The sequence below is a fragment of the Terrapene carolina genome, unplaced genomic scaffold, assembly GCF_002925995.2.
Source record: "Terrapene carolina triunguis isolate 2854851 unplaced genomic scaffold, T_m_triunguis-2.0 Scaffold231, whole genome shotgun sequence".
Lineage (NCBI taxonomy): Eukaryota > Metazoa > Chordata > Testudines > Emydidae > Terrapene > Terrapene triunguis.
The window spans coordinates 15407401-15430618 of NW_020664582.1; the positions used below are offsets into that span (position 1 = coordinate 15407401).

A 23218-nucleotide genomic window follows, 5' to 3' on the forward strand; every position below is an offset into this window, starting at 1 on the left:
GTTTGAAATATGCAGCTTGTCAATCTTTGAAAGATCAAAATATCATGCCAAGCATCTACTCTCCTCCCTCGCTGGATATAACTCCAAGTCACCTCTGCTGGCTAAAATGTTCAATATTGTTTAAGTGCCACCACTACACTAACATCTCATAGACATTTAAAGACTAAGTGCCAGGAAGCCATTCCCTAGTATATTGCTTCACTTCATGCAAGAGGTTTATTATAATGATTCAAATGTTATTCAGGCTTCAGAAAAGATATCTAGATTCTGATGTATGACCAGTTTAAACACCATTGGGAAGACACACACAACACTTCTATGATCGCTCAGAATTCAGTTCCCTGCTCTGTATATATTTACGATTAATACGGACAGATAAACATTAGCATGGTTTGTCCCACAAGACTCACATTTTATGACAGGCACCCTTAAAATAAATAAGATTTCACCTGGAGAAAAGACTTAAGAAAATTAGCATAAGAAATTTACCCAACTAAATTGGTAGCACTGCACAGTTTAATCCACTAGGACTCTTGCAATCCATAGTTGTGTTTTTAGTCTAAATGCTTCCAGCATCAAGGAGAATACAGCCCATGTGGAAATTAACGAGGAGTTCCCATCAAACAGTGATAGATAGAATTAATTTTCTAAGCTCCATATTCATCCATGTGTTCCAGGATGTTTCAGTTCATTGTAAATAGCTTAGGACAGCTAAAGGAAGTTGGTTTTAAAGGCATGAAGGAAACAAATGAGACAGAAACAGAGTAACGAACAATCCTCATACAAACAGGCTCCATTTCAATATATTTTTGAATCATGTTCTGTGTTCAACACACATTTTTCTTTCAACTACCTTACCCGGTCAACAACGGTAATCTGATCCCAGATATTGGACAGGACAGAACTGACCCTTGTTTAGTTTGTTCTAGGCTTGTAAGCCGACATGCAAACTGAAGAATGATGCAAACTGGAAATGGACACTTTCTTCAACTAGAAGAATTACACGCAGGGGGGAAAGAAAACACATTCCCCATCTTGCTAAAGAAGCAAGCTCTTTGTTTGTTTCTCACATTTTTCTACACACATGGAACCCATCAATCTTCTAATTACTAACATTAATTTTGAAGGATCCATATGAGAAGGGTAAGACTCCGTGCAAAGTAGTGGAGAATCAGTAAAAGGCAGAGTCTCCCAGTCAATAATTTAATAGCAACATTTTATACATGAACAACAAAATGGAGGCTGCCGTTCTGGCAGCTTTTAAAAATATTTGTTCTGCCCATCAAAGGCTGGAAAGGCAGGTGAGTGCATGGGGTTTGCAACATTACCAAATAGTAACTTTGTTCCAATCCCAGCACAGGGCAGAAATGAAAACAAGTTCGGTGATTCTCGGAAATAGTGTGACCACTTCACAAAATTACCACACAACTGGACAAAACCCATCTCCAGTGTTACCAGCTCTTGCAATTTTACCATGAGTCTTGGGATATTCGGTGTTCTTAAAAGCCCAGCTCCTGGAGTTTGATGATTACAAAGAAATTGCAGATTTCATTTAAGAAAAATAAGATTTTCCTGCCATGTAGACTAAAAAAAAAAAAACAACTACCATGACCTGACTATACCCTAAAGGCCCAAAACCGAGAGGCAAAATAAGAACCCCCATATTTGTTGTTTAAAATTTCATGATTTAAAGGCAACCTCATGACTTCAGAGGGCCTGACATGGTTTATGAATGATTGGGGTTGGCAATAGTATTTGTACAAGTTAATTAGCCAGTGATTATTGGACAAGATGTTTGGATTTTAAGTCAGCAGATCCCATACTGAATTACCTGACATTTAGGTCAGATCAAATGGGTCTTTTTTCAGTTCCAAGCTGCTGAGCTCATGGAAGAACAGCTTGTGAGCTCCTGGCCCAATCAAACAAACCCCAGAACTGATTTGAGCACAAAAATGAACTAATCTCCAACCTAGAAGGAATCCAAACACACTCCTTCTGTGCCCACTTAGTTGTAAGGAGGATACAACATATTTAATTCATCTTCTGTCTTCATAAGACTGTTTTTATCACTTGTAGTGGACGGCAGTTACTGCAATGTCACTTCCTTTCTTTTATTACAAGATTTTTCACTGAGGTTTCGTTACAGAGACTAACCCCAGATATGAAAGCTTTGAAGAATTTAACGTCCCTTCCATCATCCACACACAATGCATTCCTGTATTCTGCCACTGTGGGTGAGGCCTGGAGGTTCTCATTACACTCTTATATTTCCTGTTTGTTCTATTTCATACCAGGACTATCAATGAAAACCTATTCAACAGTTGCTCTGCTTGGCTCTAGTGGTAATTAGACATACAAATTCATTTTTACAAATATCACGTAACTCCAACAGCTGAAAGTGTTTCTCCCTCCCCACATATCTGATCCGTAAGGGATTCACTTCCACTTTTAGCCATCAATGTTAGGACAGAAAACAAATTATCAGCTCCACGAGGCCACTGACCTTTTGTTTCTGCACAGGTTTTTTTAAAATGAGCAATAATTCTGAAATTGTTTTCTGTTTGTCTCAGTTTCATCTACTTTTGCAATTTCTGTGCCAGAGATGAACTGAAACCAAGTCACGAGGCAAGGGGATTTGCTGAACACTACACAGCATTTGCAAGCAATACTTCAAACAAGTGCTCCACCTAGCGTCAATCATTATTAAAGTATGCACTGCAAACCAATCATATGGTCACAAGTTCAACTGGCAGCTCATTCATTACTTTTTGTAACAGCAAAGAGACCTCCTTAAGTGATATAAATTCCTTGCATATGCCTAGCTACCTTTGGTCATCTGCTCTTCTGGTAACTAGGTGATTCATTCTGTTTCTGTTTGAAAATGCCAGCAATTTGTGAGAAGTTATTTTTGACCGTAGAAAGAAGCAGTGGGCCGATGGAAAAAATGTCTGAATTAGTGGCCAAATAGATTTTGTATCCCTACAGAGCTACATGTCAATTTCTATTTTTAAAATGTTATTTTCAAAAGAGATGTAAGAAAAACAATGTCTTAAGGAAATTGAGCCAGCAGACTTGTTTTGAAAAGTGTCAGAATGAAGATTTATCGGAAGAATCATGTAGTATTCTTCCATACTATATTTTAAAGCCGTATTCCATTCCAACCTTGTGCTCAGAGTGACACTTAGTGGCAACGGTGAGCGTTGTTTCCCAAAAGTCCAGTTAAAATGTTGTATTTTTCACTGGATAAAAAAAACAGAAACAGCATGAAACTAGACACCAATCCAGAGAAGCAATTTTAGATACAGTCTAACGTCAAGGAAGTTCCTCAAGGCAACTAGTAAATGGCAATTAAGTGTAAGAATAACATTTAAATATTACACATTGACACTCAGGCACACTCAATAAGATCCCTCTAGTAGTCAAAGAGCAACAAAACCTAAATACAAGCAATCAGATTTGAATTGATACTAACCACAGTCCCTTACTGACAGTAAACCACCCCTAAAGTAGAGATTACTTTAGATTTTAATACCTACCCCTTCATGCAGGACTGCCACCCTCCATGCTCTTTTACCTTCTGATATTATGATCTACCTCTCTGTGGATGGGCAGGACGAGTAGCTGGATTGAGATCCTCTGAAGGATCTAGACAAATCATTGTTTTAACACTTGGAAAATACCCAACTAGGCCAGAGAGAGCAAACATCCAGGGTCATACACATATTGGATCTACTGCACACAATTCTACTGAATTATTTGCCAAGCTAACAGTTTGCTTGTGCATAGTTTTTCTGCTATTACTATAATTGTACATATCAAATATAGGGCTATGTATTTTAAAAAGATGCACCTGTATCATATATGATATATGCTAGCACTTCCCAGAAGTCGGTACTTAATAGCGAAGACGTTATTGCAAGTAGCAACAAACGCTCAGAAGAACATGGGTCAGTCTGACAGCACTATTATCTAATCATGTAATTGCATTTTCAACAATCTCACTGTGCATTCAGATTTGGTATGAGCAATTAATTATGAGTAATTTAAAAAACACTTTACTGCTGCTCTACTCTCCACTCCCAACAAATCAAGTCACAGAGGCCTGATTTGATTTTTACATCATTTTGAAATGTTTTCATCAATGGTATCAAAGCAGAAATCCTTTTACCTGCTCATGAAGTGTACACAAGTAAATTTATTGTTAGATATGGTTTAAATGAGTATGTTAAAAATGGGAGGTGAACATATATTAATAACAAAGGAGAATGTACAATGAACACAATCTTTTATCTAGAGTGCTTGTGGATTATTTAAAAAAATCTGATATATTGGACAGCTAAATGAACCAGTTTGAGAGACCTAATATAACTGTATGATGAGTTGGAGAACTTCTGAATACACCTATTTTCACCTGGACTCATAATTTATACTGCTCTTCTGCAAGACTTCCATTAAACTCTGCAGTTGCACCTAGCAGTCACAAGTTAGTATTTTGTGTTTCCTTTGATGTAGGGTACAAATTCTGGAAAGTCATTAAGGATTATATTTTTATTGGTAAGTGTCCGTAAATGTACATTTCACCATACACACGAACAGATGACAAATATTTCCATAGCTTATATCAGAAATTTACAGATTGGCAAAAAAGAAAAATGATGCTTGAGAATTAGAGTTTGATTTAAGGATATTTAATTAGTATTTTTTGACATGTGATGTTGACAGTGTTTTAATGGTATAAAGCTTTAACTTTTTGAATCTCAACATTTACTGTCATTAAATAATTATTGTCTCACCACCCACCATAATTTTGTGCAACTGTGAACATTTAAATTGACATCAATATTATCTGTCAAAATTATAAAACTAAAAATCAATTTCTGCCAAGCCTACATACATTACAGATTTGTGTTTTTACATTTGTAGTGCACCTAGTGACTGCAGGACCAACACTACTGCACATAACTGAGTTAATGCAACTAAGTGACACCATGGTTGAGAACACTCAAGAAGTGAGAAAATCACAAGTTAACGGTCCACAGAACAGTCATCATTGGGACCTCTTGTGTTCGCACAATATTTTCTATAAGTGTATATGGAAGGAGGAAAGAAACAGCATCTATGCTTCCTCTACCTATTTACCACTAGGGACTTGTCTACACTGGCACGCAAAATCGGCACTGCTGTGATCGATGCAACAACATTGATTTAGTGGGTCAGGTGAAGACACGATAAGTCGATGGCAGAGTGCTTTCCTGTCAGCTTCTGTACGCCATCTCCCCGAGAGGCGGAAGGTAAGTCGGCGGAACAGCATCTCCTGCAAACACAGTGTGGTGTAGACACTGTGTTAGGCTGATGCCAGCTACGTCACTCGGGGGGGGGGGGGGGATGATTTTTTTCACACTCCTGAGTGATGTAATTCACATCGACTTAAGCGGCGGCGTAGACCAGGCCTAGGACAACTTATAGCATTCCCTCCATATAATGGGAAATTGCTTCTCTGCTCAATTTATCCAGAGAGTATGTAAACAGCACACACATTTTTCCTGTATGAATGCACTTAAGTTAATTGTGTTACACACCTATTGAATTTTAATACCCTATAATAAATTCCCTCTAGTTATTCAGAGCAGTCTATTTTGTCTGTTCTTTTACATTGAAAGATCTGTGTTTAGATGTTGCTGTTTTCTGGTATGACTGTTGAATTTACGTTAAGGTCATCTGACTCACAATCCACACAGGTTCATATGTTGGCACACAACACCAGTATGTGGATGTCTCCAGTTCTCCCAAGTGTTTAACTGTACTGTGGAAATGCATTTTCAAAGAGAACCTAGTCCCCAATCATGGAGTCTTCTACTATGCTAGTTCAACTTTCTGCTTCTCTCAAGTAATGTCTCAAATTGGAGTCAACATCTGTTATTTAATTCCATACTAACGTGTAAATTTTCAACAAGTCAGTGCTTTGAGTTACGCTAAATCAGTGGTTCTCAAACTTTTGAACTGGTGACCCCTTTCACATAGCAAGCCTCTGAATGCAACCCCCCCCCACACTTATAAATTAAAAACACTTTTTTATATATTTAATGCCATTATAAATGCTGGAGGCAAAGCGGGGTTTGGGGTGGAGGCTGACAGCTTGCAACCCCCCATGTAATAACCTCGTGACCCCCTGAGGGGTCCCAACCCCCAGTTTGAGAACCCCTGCGCTCAATGGACTCACTATGGTAGATGGATTATCAGAAGCTGGCCAGAGTTTGAATGGCAACTAGGAGGTGGAGATAATAAAGACAGGGGTTAAGATCTTGAATTAGGAGCACAAATGGAAGCGTTTGGTGGGTCTTATCCTAGTATTCACATTTGCAATACAAAATCCACCATATTTGGCATTATCTGCTCAAGAGAAATGCAAGGCTAAGACAAGAGGATGAGAATCACAAATAAGACATTGTAAGAACTTCATAGAAGAAACTTAACATCTGCCCACACTGTATCTGGCAGTTCAGAGAGAAAATAGCCCCTCATTTGCAATTGCTACACTCGCCTCCAAAGTAAGATGCTTCAGACAAAAGATAAAGCCTATTTTTCTTTATCAATTTTCAATGGAGTTGAGAGTTTGACAACCATAGATTTGTGCCCGCTTAGTATGAATGTCTGATTTAACTTAGGCAGGCAGATGATGTGCCCTTGAAGGCAGCTTTATTGACAGAAGGATCTTACAAGTCCGCAATAAGTACTTTCACTAAACCAGCATTAATCCAAGCTTCTCTGCCTACACAATGTTATTTTATGTTGTGTTAGGATAGCTGTTCACTCATTCACTCTGCAGACACAGTTAAGGCAGGTTAATGACTCGACAAAAATTAAGCAAACCACACAACTCTCAGTTCATGTATCCTGCTTCAAACAGGCAAATGTAAGTAGAACACTGCCCTGTTTCATTTGCTTTTCTATTTTAAAGGAAATAAAATACATATGAACTCTCCTTTATTATAGATATAAAAAGGCTATTCACTGTACCTTATGGTGGAGCTCTTCAGTAACGCTGCATCTCCCATGTTTCTTTCTAGCCCCTATAAACTCTCCACTGTGTTACAAGTTGATGAAATGACCCTCTCAGATTTCAGGCATGCTTGGCGGCTACGTGACTTTTCACACTTCACAGAACTAGCAATATATATAGCCTAGGATTAATGCTCTCATGCACAGTGGGGTAAATGTCCATATTGTCCAGTTTTCCCAACAGTCCTATTCAGTTACAGTTTTACCAATATGCTGTCAGCTCACTGGAGCAAGGAGCCATGTCTTCCAATGCAGCCCTGATAATTCATAGGGCTTTTGGGTGCTATCACAATACAAAAGACATTCCAGTCTCTTCCAGCCTGTAAGCAGAGAAAAGCTACTATTTTCTAGTCAGAGCAGAAGATTTTTACAGTAGAAAATCTAGGCAGGATTCTCAACAGAAATCCTGAGAGCTCATTTTCCATGCACTCTCTTCTACTGTCAACAACAGTCTGCACATGGAGCCCTATGCTTTAAACTTCCCCCTGCAAACAATGGAAATGTGTGTTGTTTTTTAAGTGCGGGATGGACAATTATCCTGCACTTGCTGATAAAAATATAACCTCTTTTTTATTTACATTTCCACACACATTCCTCTTTACTAATCTCTCCATTTTACAGAGGGGAAAAATAAAGTAAACCACAGCCAGAGTGTATTAAAACATTACATATAACTCAAATTAACAACCGAGTAACCTTCACAACCTCTTTTTACCTTAATTCAGAGTGAAGATGATAGTTATGTCTCCCCGTTTCTGCTCCCGAGAAAGACTTTAGGAAAGCAGTTATGATGCACACACATCCCTAATGCTCAAGTGAATGCATCCTACACAGCAGTCTTCCAGTCTGAGCGGCATTGCTCTATTGCATGGAAAACAACAAGAGTTCTCCTGTTTCCCGAAATGTTTTGTGTGTTATTGTTCATGATTAAAGCTATCCTAAAATTAAACCATCAGTAACTGTTCCAAGTACAACATGGGGTTGGATGCACAAAATGGTTTTAATTATTTTTTTGCAGCCATGAAGCCTTTTTTAAAACCACGACAGTTGTTTCGTAATCAAACAACTAACCCAATGGCCCAAAACTTTCCTGACTTTTCGAGGTAATGAAGTTGAGATAAACAACACAATGTGGTTTTCTTCAGAGAGATTTAGAGGTTAATTTAGTGCGGTATCTAGACATGTTTTTCCTGTATCTTGTTATTATTTATAAAACAGAATTACTGTGGACTGAGCTATAAGAATAATTTACTGCACGTTTCGGAAGCTTCAGCTAGGAAAATTAACATTTTGATCTACCAAAACCCCCCCAAGCATCCTAAAAAGCCCAGTCCAGACCCCATTTTCCATCTGTCACAGCTACTTCATACTAGAAAACTTCCTTGCTTATTTAAGTGCATTAATTAGTGCAGATAGCATTGAAAATTATTATTACAAATTACGGGTCCAATTCTGCAAGGTAAAGACAATCTTCAACTGCAGGATCTCACCAAGAGTTCAATCTGAGATATAGCATACAGACAACAGAACAGGGTTACAAAACACCATTTAACAAAGATAACATCACAGAGACTCAACAGCAAGGATGAATTTTTTTAAAGTCCACAAGTATACAACACCTAGCTCATATATAGCACTTTTCATCCACAGATCTCAAAGCACTTTATAAAAAGGAATAGCATGATTGGAAAGCAAATATAGTTATAGGTTTCTTACCAAATAGAGTAGAAAGGTATGAAGACCTGTTCCGAGTCCAACAGAGGACAGAATGCCTAAGCCTACCCAGTAGGCACACCACAAGAATTTTTTCTCCGTATACTGCACATACTGAAAAACAAGAAAAATCACAAAAGAAAAACAGGATGAGTGAATTCTCATGGAGGAGGAAAGAAAGGTGCAATTGCTCTTCCTAAGTGCTTAAGTTAATTTATCAGTGTCAAAATGACCGAACTGGAATTCTAGACAGTTTTCAAAACAGGCTGATCTATGTAAGGTACAGCTAGGGTTAAAGATGTTATATGTAAACGGCAATGGTCCAAAGAGGATACTAGTGAGTGTACTCAATGGTATAGTTGTAATTCAATTCCAGCCATCATTAACGTCTGCATGATAAAGCAAAAGACTTGTTGGGAACACAGTGCCTGTGAAAGGTTATGTGATGGATAATCAGGAAACTAAGGTTCCATAGTTATCCACAGAACAGGTACGGAAGCAGTGTAAACTTCCTCAAGATGCTCTGCCGAACTACCTCAATCCTAATCTGTCAGAGCCACCTAGTGGTGAAATGGGAGTTCAGTTGAACTCTAAACTGACAAAATTGCCAGCTACTACCAAATGCAGTTTTTGTGAAGCAGATACTGGACTGAGCCACCAACTCATTTCAGAGGCCAAACAGCCAGATGGTAGTGACTTAGTCACTATCTACATGGGCTGAGTTTGAGTGTTTCTATATTTTCTTAATAAAAGCAATGGTAAGAGAACACTTGGAAGGGGAATTCTAAGTGATTACTCTATTAGCCTCTGGATTTAAATAAAAGTGTGCCTGTGTTAAAAACAGAACAGCAAGTGTAGGAGTTCTGCAATGTAACAGACTCTTGATTTTCTAGGTCAAGGATAAGAACAAGATGAGTCACATCAGAGGATGGGAGAAAACAAGCACTAGAAGCCATTTTCAATATTGAACGCCAGTCAGCGAAAGGGGAACACCACCAATCGAAAATGGCAGCAGTTGGATCTCCTGGCTGAGGTTGGGAATCAAAACCCAGCTGAAATGCAAAGGGTCATTTCTCTAGCACCACCAAACATTTACATAGCAAAGGTGAGGGTCTCACTATGCCTGTAAAAGCACCTAAAAGGCAGTTAGCCTAACAGTTTGGCAGAATGAAATGTACTTTAATGCTTCAAAACGGCATAAGATTCCTCCCCATGTACATGACTCATTGGGCTGACCTATTCTTAGGTCTCGCAAAACTATACCAAGGGATTCAATTACAAATCAGAAAAGTTATTGTGCTGGGTTACTACATAAAAGATCTGGTGTGGGAGTTAGGACTCTTGCTGCACATGTTGCAAGCACCACAGGTGGCCAGTCAAATTTTTGAATGGGGAAGCAGGTGGAGGTGGATTTAGGCAAGATTTTTGGAATCTGAAAGGGCTGCATGGAAGAGAGAGTCCGAGCAACAAAAAGGGACAGCTGATGGCTTCCAGCCAGCCATCTCCTTTGCAGGGCTGGGCTGACAGGGCTGTCTCCCACAGGACAAAATCGGAGACTTGGTATTGCCTTCCTCCCAGCCTTACATTTCTATAAGGGTTTACATTTTTGCATCAATGCAAAAGTATCAAAAGTCCCCTGAGAGGCAGGTCGGTATTAAATCCATTTTAAAGGAACTGGGAGTAACAGCGCTAGGATTTGAACTCAGGAGCTCCTGACTCCCACCCCCATGCTCAGTCCATTAGATTATTCTATTTCCGGAGAGTAAAGACCATCCCAGATGGTTTGGAGAATCCTCTGCGAGAAGGAAGAAACAATCTACCTGGGAGCCCTGACATTTTGGTAGATTATGGTCCCATTTAGCCTTACTTTTCCTGACAGCAGAGCACAGTGCTGAACACTCTGAAAAGCAGATGTGGAGCGGCACTGCAGCCTCGGACAGAGTTACTTATTCAGAGATGGATGACAAGTAGAATACATGTGGCTACAGAGAGGTGGACTGAATGATCTGATAGGTCTTCCCTATCTTTACCATCTATGATTCATTTGCTATGTGGCAGAAGGGAGTGCAACTACAGGGGGAATTAACAGCTGCATAAAATGAACGCTCAGGTAGATGCATTACCATTCCTGTATGACATTATTCAATCCCCTCAGTGTATGTTTTGATAGGAAAGACAGGAAGTGCCAGCCACACAAGAAAAGAACTTGGATGAACTGCATACCTGTTGATGTGTTCCTTCTATATAATACGCAGCTGTAAGCACTGCAAGCAGCAGCAAAAAAGACACCACGATACTTCGGCGATGCCACAATCTTAAAAGACAAATTACAATTAGGGTCATTCATATTTCTCCATGCATTGCAAAGCCACCTCTATGTCATTGTAGAACAGCTTTGTTGGGGTGCATCAAAAGGGTAAAAAGGCAGCCTGACAAATTTGTTATTTTAAGATATAGGTCAAAGCTCTCTTAAAAGAACTGAGAAGTCTTGATGCTTTAATGGGAATCTGATTTCACTTGGAACCGGAATAAAAGAGTTCTATTATACAAACTGAAAGCATTTTTCATCCAATTAACTCCATGTTCTACAAACATTAAGCCTTGACACCCAAGATAACTGGTACTGCCGTATTATCAGTTTTACTGAGGGGTAAAGCAAGGTACAAAGTAGTTAAGTAACTTGGCCAAGGTCACAGTAAGTCAGTGGGAGAGCTGGGAATAGAACCTAAAACTCCTAACGCTGAGTCATATGCTCTGACCAGTAGGCCAAAGTGGCATTAGAAAGGGTAGCCTTATAACTATTTGGGTTCTCTCTTAATCTGTTGAAATTAAACCTTGAAAAGGTCTCTTGTTGCAGCTCAGAAAAATTAAATGTGAAAACCTTCCAGTTAATTATCAAGTGTAAGGAAATTATCACTGGAGGCGGAAGGGGAGAAATATTTCTTTATGTAATTTGAGATCCAGCTACTTTGGCTTTTGTGTCTATCTAGCTTTACAAGGCTGCAATAAAACTGTTCCTCGTGCTTGGCTGTGCACAGCTGGTTAAGGAGAGATCATTTATTTTATACTTTTCTTGCCAATCTAACAATTACACTCTCACTTAATGCCATATTACGGAAATTTTAATTTGCTGTTTCATCACGTTTTTAAAATAACACCATCAACTGCAATTGAGTACATTTTAAAATAGTTAGTTAAAGTTTCAGGTATCACACTAATCCCCTGCCAATTTTTGTGTTTTTACAACCACATCTGCCCTTATATGACGTTTTTCTCCCCTGCTGCAGTGTGCGAATCCCACCCAATCAACAGGGGGGAATCACCATATAGGGGAAACAGTGAAACTGACTAAACACAATGCACTCAAATGCATAATTAAACACGGTAAAAACTCACTAATCTCTTTCAATTACAGAAATATTTGGTGTTACTTGTAACAATAGGTTAAGAATTCAGACAGAAGTGCAATTCTTAGATTGACAGTCACCCTTTAAAGCACCATTTAACAACAATATAGTATAACCCAGCATAGGACAATCTGAATTTGTGTCTGTTAATATGTTAAAGCAGAATCAGGAAAGTTATTTTCTGTGAATACTGCATAATGTTAGTGTCCAAAATATTGCTGTGTTACAATACAAGATGTAAGACAGATACCTGGCTTTCTATATTTTAAACTTGTGTAACAATCAAATTGGATAAAATATCAACTCAAATGTTATTTTCTAGGGTGTACTTTAGTAACTTGATAAAAAATTTTAAATAAACAGCTGTCACAAATGTATAACACGGGACATGGAAAAACAGTTCTCAAAAGGAACAAGCCCAAGGACACGGAAAGAAAGCAAGAAGTGCAAGAGGATATTTTTTAGGAATACACTACATAAGCCAAAAACTATTTTTCACATGGGTCATTTCAGAAGATCAGCATTTTAGTTACTCAATCCTCTGAATGGGCCCCATACATCAGCACTCTGCTTCTGGCCTGGAAAGTGGGTGAATGCAGCTTGTTATCACCATGCTCAACTGACTAAAGATCTTGTCTATACAGAGACTTGATGCACAGCAAGTCGAGATGTGAATCTATGCACACCAGCCTGCTGTGCTGTGGCCACGTAGACCCTGCAGCCGTGCACTAGAATTTCACAGTGTGCTTTGATGTACACAGAAGGCTGGTGCACTGTAGATTCACATCCAAGCCTGTCAAGCACTAAGTCACCATAAAGACAAGCCCTCAGTAAGGGGCATTCTAACAACGGCACTACTAACATTACCCAAGACCACATCAGAGCATACCTACTGGGCTGGAAAATGATCCTAGGCTCATATCTGAACACAAGCCATTAATTATCAACATGCTAGGATGGCTTGTTATTAATGCTGTTCTCCCTTGATAATTTTATTCATATTTATCCTTCTCTAATACAAATGTTTAGTACAGTAAGAAACTTAACTCTATACCTCCCCATTAGGAAGGGATGTTAGGCAGGTTGGGGGTAACAATCCTAATCATGGCGAGAGTCTATTCAACCTACCGTTTGCAAATAATGGTTTAGAGACAGCACCACTATAGATTATTTCTTACTGTGGAAGGGAACACGTCGGTTAAAAGCAAAGTCCTCTCTAGTTTCATACACATCAGTACAAGTGCCAGGGAATCTTGAACTTTGCCCTGATAGGGAGTTAATAATATCCCTTAATGAGTTTCTAAGGCATATAATAATAAAATCTGAGCTCCCGTCTAGATGCAGTCATTAATACAATAGTTCATGCCGTCAGGGTCCTTAAGCACTATCTTGTCATTTCAAAGAAGGATATTCAATTTTTCAGAAATAAAGACTCTGATTCTTTTCTATCTATCAAGGCAATTTGGAGTTTGATATCAATGTAATTTACACACAAGTTTTGGTGAGCAGTTGGGAATATGGTTTGTTTAAAATAAAAAAAGAGTATTTTTCTTTGAAACAGATTTATAACCACGAATCATCATGGAATGTGAGATGCCACAATTATCTACTGAATCAAAGCATGAGTTTCCCCACAGAGCTTAGAAGTGGAAATTAAAGGTGATCTTTACTTTATGGTCCATTCCTTCAAGTTTATTATGGTTTCCAGGAAAAAATACTGCAAGGTAATGAGCGGTTGTCTCCAGAGCACAATATTTTGCCTCTCTTCTCGGTCCCTTCGCTTCCGTTCACATGGCAAAGAGGGGTCTGGAAATGAAGATGGATGGAAGAGTTAATACATCGACAAACTGACAGTTCACATTCCACTTCAACCAAAAGTTCCATGATATTTTTAACTTCTCTAGGAAATTAACACTTGTGCTCACAGCAGCATCTCCTCCTCCTGCAGCGCAGCTGGAGCGGCAAAGCAGGAAAAAAACAACAACACCTGCGGGGAAGCCGGAGCCAGGGTGCAGGGGGACTCCCTGCGCTGCAGACCTGCCCCAGCTAGCGGGGGGGGAGGGGGAGTAAGAGGGGGGCGAGAGAGAAGGGGGGCGGCCAGGGCTTCAGCAGGGCACTCACCATGTGGCCCCAACCACCGCGCCGCCTGCCGGGAGGGCTCCGCGCCGCTCCGGTCGGCGGGGAGGGAAGGATGTGGGCTACCCTGCAGGGCTTGCTAGAGACCTGGCACTGGCTGGGGCAGACGGAGCGCGCAGCCCGCTCCCAGCAGGGCGCTCCCCTCCTCCGCCCCCTACAGGGCAGCCGGATCGGCGAACAAAACAAACACAAAAAAAAGCGGCCGTGCCGCCCTAGGATTGGGTGGAATGCCGCCCCGTAGAATCTATCGCCCCAAGCATGAGCTTGCTCGGCGGGTGCCTGAAGCCGGCCCTGCTCCAGGGGCTCTATGCATGTGAAGTGACCTACAGCAAAGGAAGGCTCATGATTCCCCCACTCAGCTGACCCATTGCTCCAGAGTTTGATGGCCATGAAAATATTTAAACAAGAAATGTGCCGACCTGGGCTGCAAGGAACTTAGGATTTGTAAGTCTCTATGCAAGAGACGACACTACTTGCCTCCATACCTGGCTACATTCAGCCAATATCCATTCCCATTGCAGGAGCCAAATTTTATCTTGAACTTTTTAATTTGGTCCCCTTCCATAACTATTTCCAATCAAATTGGATTGAATTGCATGTGCTCTTTACGCAGTTTTGTCTGCTGGCCACTGTGTAATCGGAGAAGAACATCATACATTGTGCAAAGAACTTCAGGCCATGCTTGAATGGTTACTTACAAAGGCCCATCCGCTCTATCACCCAGACAAAGTGAATCCACTGAAAAATAGGGATCCCATCTAGAGAGCACACTTTTTTGTTTGAACTGCTGTCTTTAGCCAACTTAGACATTATAAATGTGAAGAGAAGTTTCATTACAGTAATTCAGTTATAAGACTAAACACTGCACATGGTTTAACAATCCCTGGTGTTACCCAATAAAAGTTAGAGAACAAGAATGGAAGGATTTTTATGGGCAGTATTTAGTGCAGTTATCGAGAGTACCATAAACGCTAATAAAAACTAACTACTTTGGATCAGGATGACTTGTCCAAGACCGTGTAAATCAAGGATTTTGCTAAGCTTGTCAGAAGAATTGGAATTTTGTTCACTCAGAAGCTCATGTGTGCACTGAAGTAAACAGGCAGATTACGAAGCAAACCAAGATATAGATTGGTTACCCTCATATTCCAACTAACAATGATTTTTCTATTGTTTTGTGCATCTAATAAAGTAAAATATTTATATAGTGCTTTATAAGTTCAGAGTATTTTACACACATTAACTAGTAAATCTCACACTTCTGTGAGGTAGATAGAGAGGCTAGTCCATGGCCATACGGCATAATCGGGACTAGAAATCAAAGTCACTTGACTTCCAGTCCTGTGTTTTAGACACTGGTCCATGTTGCTTTATAAGATAGCCTCTGATACAGTTTATTTCACACATGAATTGCATATTGGATCAGATACAGGTTCCATCTAGTCCTGTATCTTGTCTCTGACAGTAGCCAGCACCAGATGTTTCAGAGGGATGTGCAAGAAACCCTATAGTAGGCAGATGCGGAATAACTTGCCTTCCAGGGGAGTCTCTTTCCAACACCTACTAGTTAAAGGCTGGTTTAAGCCGCTGAAGCATGAGGTTGTGTGTCCCTTCTAAAACTTTAATATAAAAAGCTTTGTATCTTTTTATCTTGTTATCCATACAAATATCCACCCCCTCTTTGAATAGTGCTATATTTTCGGTTCCAGAATCTGTTCCATTCTCTCCCATTTCACAGAACATCTTTAACAAAGACGCTTCACAGTTATTAAAAGTGCTACAGGACAGACTATGAACAAATACCAATAAAAGACCACAAACTTCGCAATAGAAATCAGTGTGAGGAGGAATAGAACAATTGATTAAAGAGCAATAAATGAGTGGTTTGAAGAAATTTGGAAAAAAACCCACAAAAACTAATGATATAAACATAGAGGGAGATTATTCCACCTAAGAAAAACAGAAAGAAGAGACACAAAGCAAACAGAGATGGCACTGGCACCCACTGGTTTCAGAATGGTGAAGACCAGAGTATACATATACAGTGATCAGCGACTAGAGACAAGGTAGATAAGGAAAGAGAAAGAACCAGAATGTTAAACTGCATAGGGGCATGAACTGACACATACAAACCATATGAAGCTGATGGAAACAAGATAAGATTATGATCATTTTAATGAAATACAGCACAAAGCAGCCAACAGGTTATTTATGAAAAGATAAGATCCTATGATCTAAGCATTAGTTCTATGTTAGTTGAAAGAAATGGCCTACTGACAGAAACACACCTGCAAAGAGTAACCAAGAGAAGCTAATTGTTTTGTCAGTAATTCATCTTTAGCAAATGGCAAACTATAGTTTACAGAAGGGCTCTTTCGGAAATTAAAATTTGGGTTTCTCCCAAAGTAGGGTAGATTTTTCAATGTTCGAGTTCAGACTCTGGTGTCAAAGGGTTGGGTTGCTTGGAATGCTTTCTAAACCCAAATACCTGCCAAAATATTTTTTTTTTTTTTAAATTAGCACCTGATGCTGCAGCCCTAAAGCATACACTCATTCAAGTCAATAGGATCTGTGCATGGTAAGGATACAGAATTGGTTTAGGCAGTATATTTCTAGGTCAGTCTCCCCCTCAGTTCTACTTGGGCTAAGTTTCCCAACCCACATATTCCCTCAGAGTCTGTGAGGGTAATTGCAGGTACCAGATTGACTGGACTGGAGGAGGAACAGCCATTTTCAGCCTACCTGTAAAGTTCCCATTGTGCTGTTCTTTGATCATTCCTATGCGTCTCTGGTCACAATCTGTTCCATTCTCTGCCATTTCATAGATCAGTCACTTATGAGGATCTAATAGCAACCAGAAAAAAGTGTAAGTATAATGATTACTCATAACAGACAAGATTCCATTTATTACTTATTCTGAGGATGAAAAGGAGAGATCCTGCATCAGTGTGCCAACGTCCAAGCCACCCCATTTTTGCTGGTTCCATGAGTTGTCACTGAAAACAAATTTCAGTTAATTTAAGCACTAGCTTCCTTTAATGGGACACATGTGAGTTCAAAACGGAAGTGTGGTGAACACAGAAAGTAGGGACACCACTACAGCTGCTGGAGCTCAGACAGATAATGACCAGCTTGCTTTGCAGTTGACCAAATTACAAAGCCAAGTTGTAACTTGAAAAACCCTACTTATATTAATTCTGAAATACTTACTGAAACCATATTTCCATATTCTCAATGTTCTTCACACCAGAAACTAGATCGGACCACATGATGGCACATGCCCACGAGATAATCATGCATGCAACAAGCCACCAAAATAGTTCACATCCTTAATAAAAATAATCTAATTCAAGAACTAGGATATAGATTTGTCCCTTGTTTGCTAAAGCACAATCTAAAATAAAAAAAAAAACAGTAAAAGCATGCTCTAAATCTGCCTCCTTCTAAAGCGATCTGAAAATTATACATTTCCTCCATTATTTGCTCATTCCTTTTGTCTACATCTTTTCATCCTTAAAGAATTTTAACAACCAGCTACGTTCTTCCCTATTCATGAGGATAAGTGGTGCAACATGTGGGAGGACAGCCTGAAATATAATGTTGCAACAGAGATTTTCTACTGACCAGCTGACAGTTCTTATGCAACAAACAAACAAAACACCCCCCACAACCCTGTGAAGTTCCCTACTTTAAAATTTAACTCTTGCATCTTAAAATAGTCTCTCAAAACTTGTTTTGGAAGAAATACTCTAGGAAGCTAAAACATCTTCTTTGCATTAAGTTTCTCTTGGTTGACAAAATAAGATTTACAGTTTTTGATAGGCTTCTCATGTCAGAAGGAAGAGGAGACTATTAAAATGATAGTTACATAAACTGCACATTGGTAGGAAATGAAAATAGTTTTCAAGACAAATATTTATTTTTCCTTTCCTTTATGTTACAAACATGGAAAAACAACAAGTGGACACTCAGCAGTGCAGGAATGAGAGGTTCTCCCTTCAGTTTAAGGGGAAGCAGCAACTTTAAAACTAGTCAATTTAAAAAATAAGTTGAAATATGTTTCAGATACTAGGACTTGGCCCAAATGTCCCTTCCTGACTTTTGTAGTTTTACAAATCTCATTTTACTATTTTAACAAATGTTTTTCACAACATTGTTGCTGTGTAAGAAATCCCACACAAACAGAAGAAACTGACTACACACAAAAGTGCTGGCAAATGCACCAAGTTATTCTTCCTTCCCTTTTTATCTATATTATAGTTTAATCTCTTTCAATTGTAGGAGTCTCGTGTGTTACTTGTTACACTAGCTGGCAAAACATTTTCAGGTGGAAGTGTGATTTTTAAGTTGTTATCCCTTTAACTAAATACCCTATTTCCCTGCACAAAGATCTACGCTTTACGAACAAAATCAGCCAAATGTCAGTAATCACTCATGCAGTCTTTCCACCAAGAAATATTTTCCCATAATTAACAATTGAGCAAGAGCAACATAGTGTTTAAACAAATTAGTAAAACTGTTCTAGTTGTTTTGCAAATAGAAACTGTTTAGTCAAATGCTAAAGGGTTCCAAAAGGACTAAACCAATAGCAGACAAAACAATGTGACCTTGCAAAAGCTTCCTTTTGTAGAATGATAGATATCTGAGAGGCTGCAAAACCTGCCATGCCCTAAGGATCACACAGGGCTGAAATGGTACAGCAGCAGCTTTACAACATAGCTATGCTGTCACATGAGAATCCTTAGTTCAAGGATGTTCTCAGAACTGCTACCAGAGCAGACAGAGACTCTCCCGATTTGTCACCCACACCAGTTTTACACTAGCATAACCCCATTGCCTGCAGTGGAATTGCACCAATACAAATCAGAACATGGCATGGGTGTGGCTATGTGACACAGGGACAAATGTTTGACCATCTCCTGATTCCAGCAGGGCAGCAATTCCACGAAGTGGCAGATTGTATCATTTCTAGTGACCACATTTATTAACTGGCTATGCAAGAGAGATTTACGAGGCTTGGGGCTGCAAAGGGAAATAGTGAAATTGGAGGACCACAGTTGCATTTACTGATGATTATACAGATACCATTTCCTTAGGGAAGTAGTTTTTGAGAGCCAAGTTGAAAGCCTGCTCATCTCTGGGATCAGCAAAATTCAACAGGCACTATGCATGACTCAAATGTAGCCAACATAAGATCTATTTATTCTTTATTTTAGTTTAATTCTTTCTTTTGCGCAGTTTTAGCCTCCAAGATAGGAGAGTTTTAAACAGATGACAGTGGGGAAAGATTTGTCTGTACACTCTGCTTAATTATGTTTCAATAAAATGGAGCTAGTGCAATATAAATACAAAGTGCTCAGTCAGGTTTGATGCTACAATCTAGTTTCCATGCAATTCTCCAATGCTTAATGAGCTGAATTCCACTGCTGTCCATTAAACACTTTAAAGGCAGGAAAAATCTACAGCTCCCAGGAGCTTAGAGGCTCAGTACTATACAAATCCAGCTAACAGAGCAAATCTTACCTTATATGCTTGGAAAGGGATTAGCTTTGTATAATGTTACCTCAAATACACAAATTAGTGTTTCCAGTAAAGCACATAAATAATCTCCTAGCAAACGTCTGTAAATTATATAATCATTAAGAAGGCCCCAAGTACATTTACTCTATGGCAAAACTATAAAGGGCCCATGCAGCAAGTTTAAGAACGTGGGTTGAGAAGTAGGGAGTTTAGTGCTTTTCACGCTGCAGGTCTGACTGTGGTGCAGTTAACAAACTTTGCCCAGGTTTTTTTTTAAATTCAAAAGTTATTTTTGTTTTACTTAATTCATACACACTCAAATATACAAACATCTCGCTGTGATTAAAAAGTGGAAGGATGCACATGCAGAAAGTAAAGCAAGTTTAGCTTTTAGACATTTTAATCTGTTTGAGGCCTAACAGACACACCGATCCTGTCATGGAGTTTAATTACTGTATTACCTGTATGATTGGGGCCAGAGATGGACAGTGGCCCCTGGTTTACTGGTGTCCACCTAAAACCCTTCATATGTTGCGGAGCATCCTCTATGATCTTTTGCCAAGTATTTAATGAATAACGCTGTGATGCCTCACCCAGAACAAAGAGAAAAGGTAAGGCTACACCTGAGGACAGTCCGCTCAGATCTATCTACAGAAGAGGTGCATGTGTGTGTGCGGTGAGCAAGTTAAGCCCCAGCACTGAATCAGACCCTCACCTCTTATGAGCACTGAAAAGGAAATGCATTCCATATCTAGACAGAAAGCAGCCTAATATAACGCAGTGACCGGCAAATAGTGGAGTAAATAATTCAAAGTAAGAGGTTAAAGAAGGCAACTTTCCTTTAGTTTTGCATCGGAGCTACTTACACTGTGTGTGCTAGAGCAATCCTGGGATTCGCTCACAAAAGGTTCTTGGCGAGCTGCCCACCCAGCCCCACAATACTCTATTCAGCTTTAGTGTGATTCATAACATTTTTCATCACAAAGACAATTACTGCTAGTCAAAGTGTTACTTTGTCAACAACAACAAAAGGCTCATAACAACGGTGGCTGTTACTATGCAGTAAAATTACAAATAATTCGTAACAACAAACTATTGTGGTGTCAAAATAAAACCAAACTAAAACTCCTGATTTAGAATTCCAGTCAACTGTACTTAAAGCAGAGTCAGGCTGGTGTATAAAATCTTTCCTTTCAGTATTGTGAGGGGCCTGCTGGAATGCCCTGCCCTGGAGCTAATCTCCAAAAATACCAGCCTGGAGATGTTCCATTCACTCAGGAACTCATTAAGGTATCTTCATCTTCCAACTCACAGTGACTGAAAATCATACAGGAGACGTACTTTGGTCTCCAGTCTGGGGGAGCGAACAGTGCACTGCAAGAGGTAAACAAGTGCTTCTTGAGAATCCCTTATTTCCTCTTAATCACTGCACCTTAAGATTTTTGGAAGAGCTCTTCCCCGTTATGTTTAAATACCAGGGAAACAAGTTAAACTGTTTTAACAACTTCATGGTTTTCAAAGACAATACAGGGTAAGTCCAAGGCCAAGACCTCATTAGGACCAATAACCCAAAATTAGCACATTAATCCTTATCCCAGGGCTGGGCAGCATACAGGTCTTTAAAAGTCCAACTCTTCGGCCTGGTCTACACCTAAAACTTAGGTCAACCTAGCTACCTCACTCAGGGTTAGTTAAGTCGACCTAACCCCTGTAAAGAATTCTTCATTGACCTAGCTACTGCCTCTCGAGGGGATGAATTTGCTACAGTGATGGAAAAACCCCTTCTGTCACTATAGGATGTGTGTACAGCGGGCGTCACCATCACACAAATATTAAGTGTAAATTTAAACTGCAAGTAACTACAGACCAATGTGAGAAAAGCTATGTGATGTAAAACTACAATTTTAGACACGTTTTTAAAAGACACAAAAAGCCCCCTGCTCTTCCACTTATAATTGAAATAACTCTACAGACGTGACAAAACCTGAATAAGGCTAAGGTTTAGTCATGGGTATTTTTGGTAAAAGTCATGGACAGGTCACAGGCAATAAATAAAAATTCACCACCCATAACCTGTCCATGACTTCTACCAAAAATACCCATGACTAAATCTCTATTTCTGGTGCCCCGCTGCTCTGGGAGGGCCTGTGCTGGGGGTTTACTGCCCCCCAGCTGCTGGTCCCAGGGATTGCTCTCTGGACGGCCTCCAGACACCCCGGGGCCACTACTCCAGACACCCTGGGACTGCTGCTGCTCGAGCGGTCCCCAGAGCACTCCCTAGAGCCAGCCACACCGGATGCTATTCCCGCAATCCCCGGGACCAGCTGCCTGGGGTCTCCCAAGCAGCAGCTGGTGCAGCTGGCCCTGGGGTTGCTCCAGCAGCGGCCAGTGCGGCTAGCCATGGGGCACCCGAGCAGATGGCCCAGCTGCTCTGGCAACCCTGAAGTCAGCCACACCAGCCACTGCAGAAGTCACGGAGGTCATGGAATCCATGACTTCCGTGACCTCTGTGAAAGAATCGCAGCCTTAAACATGAACAATGTGATTTATCACAGGAGAACTAGACTGTAGCCACTAGAAGTCTACAGATATTTGACACTGTTTTGGAACAGATGTGAAACAACCCTAAAGGCAAATGCTATTAGCATCAACTTGACAAGGCCCCTTGAAACATCTTCACTAAAAGATAGCCATCCAGTTCTGACTCACTTTCATAACACTGCCTAACATAACTTACTGCAGTTCTCAAGCATGACAGGCCACTAAAATCCTGCTCATAGAACACAAAATAGTCGGAAGGCACTTAACAAATGACCAGTTGCGAGTTTCTCTGTCCACTAAGGGCTAACATTTCCCTTTTCACAACACCAAATGACCAATTAAACATTAAAGTCCATTCTTTCCACAGTAAAGTAAATACAACAGGGCCCAGGACACAGACACACCGAGGAGAGCAGAGACAGTGATCTAAAACAAAGGTTTCTTTTTACTTTAGATTTAATTGCCTCTCTCCACCACTCTCATTACTAATCCAGAGGCAACAATGTAGGCTTGGTCTACACTGCCAACTCATGTCCATATAACTATGTCGCTCTGGGGTGGGGAAAATCCACACTCCGGAGCAACGTAGTTATACCGACCTAATTCCTGGTATATACAGCACTATGTCAACAAGAGGGCTTCTCCTCTCCACACAGCTACCACCTCTCGGGGAGATGGAGTGCCTACACCGAAGGGAGAACTCTTCCCATCAGCGTCTTCACTGAGCGGGGCAGATGCACTGCTGCAGAATTGTATGTGTGGACAAGCCCTTAATGAAGGCTAGATTGACAATGCCTTGGTTCTTATCAAAATAAGGACACACTTTCCTCCACTAGATAGTC

General features: G+C 40.1%; 1 protein-coding gene across 4 annotated transcripts in view; it reads right to left on the minus strand.

The window, feature by feature from the left end:
* VMP1 (vacuole membrane protein 1) overlaps nt 1–23218 on the minus strand; it is an 84447-nt gene that overhangs the window by 54601 nt on the left and 6628 nt on the right. For 3 of the 4 annotated variants that reach the window (XM_026656526.1, XM_026656529.2, XM_026656528.1), the window contains exons 3-6: nt 17058–17159; nt 13850–13985; nt 10996–11086; nt 8776–8886 (exon numbers count right to left, since the gene is read on the minus strand). In XM_026656526.1, coding sequence (XP_026512311.1) covers nt 8776–8886; nt 10996–11086; nt 13850–13985; nt 17058–17133 — 414 coding nt within the window. In that variant the 5' untranslated portion in view covers nt 17134–17159. Of the gene's footprint in view, nt 1–8775; nt 8887–10995; nt 11087–13849; nt 13986–17057; nt 17160–17525; nt 17619–23218 lie in introns of those variants that run through there. The other variant, XM_026656530.2, reaches the window with a different exon arrangement.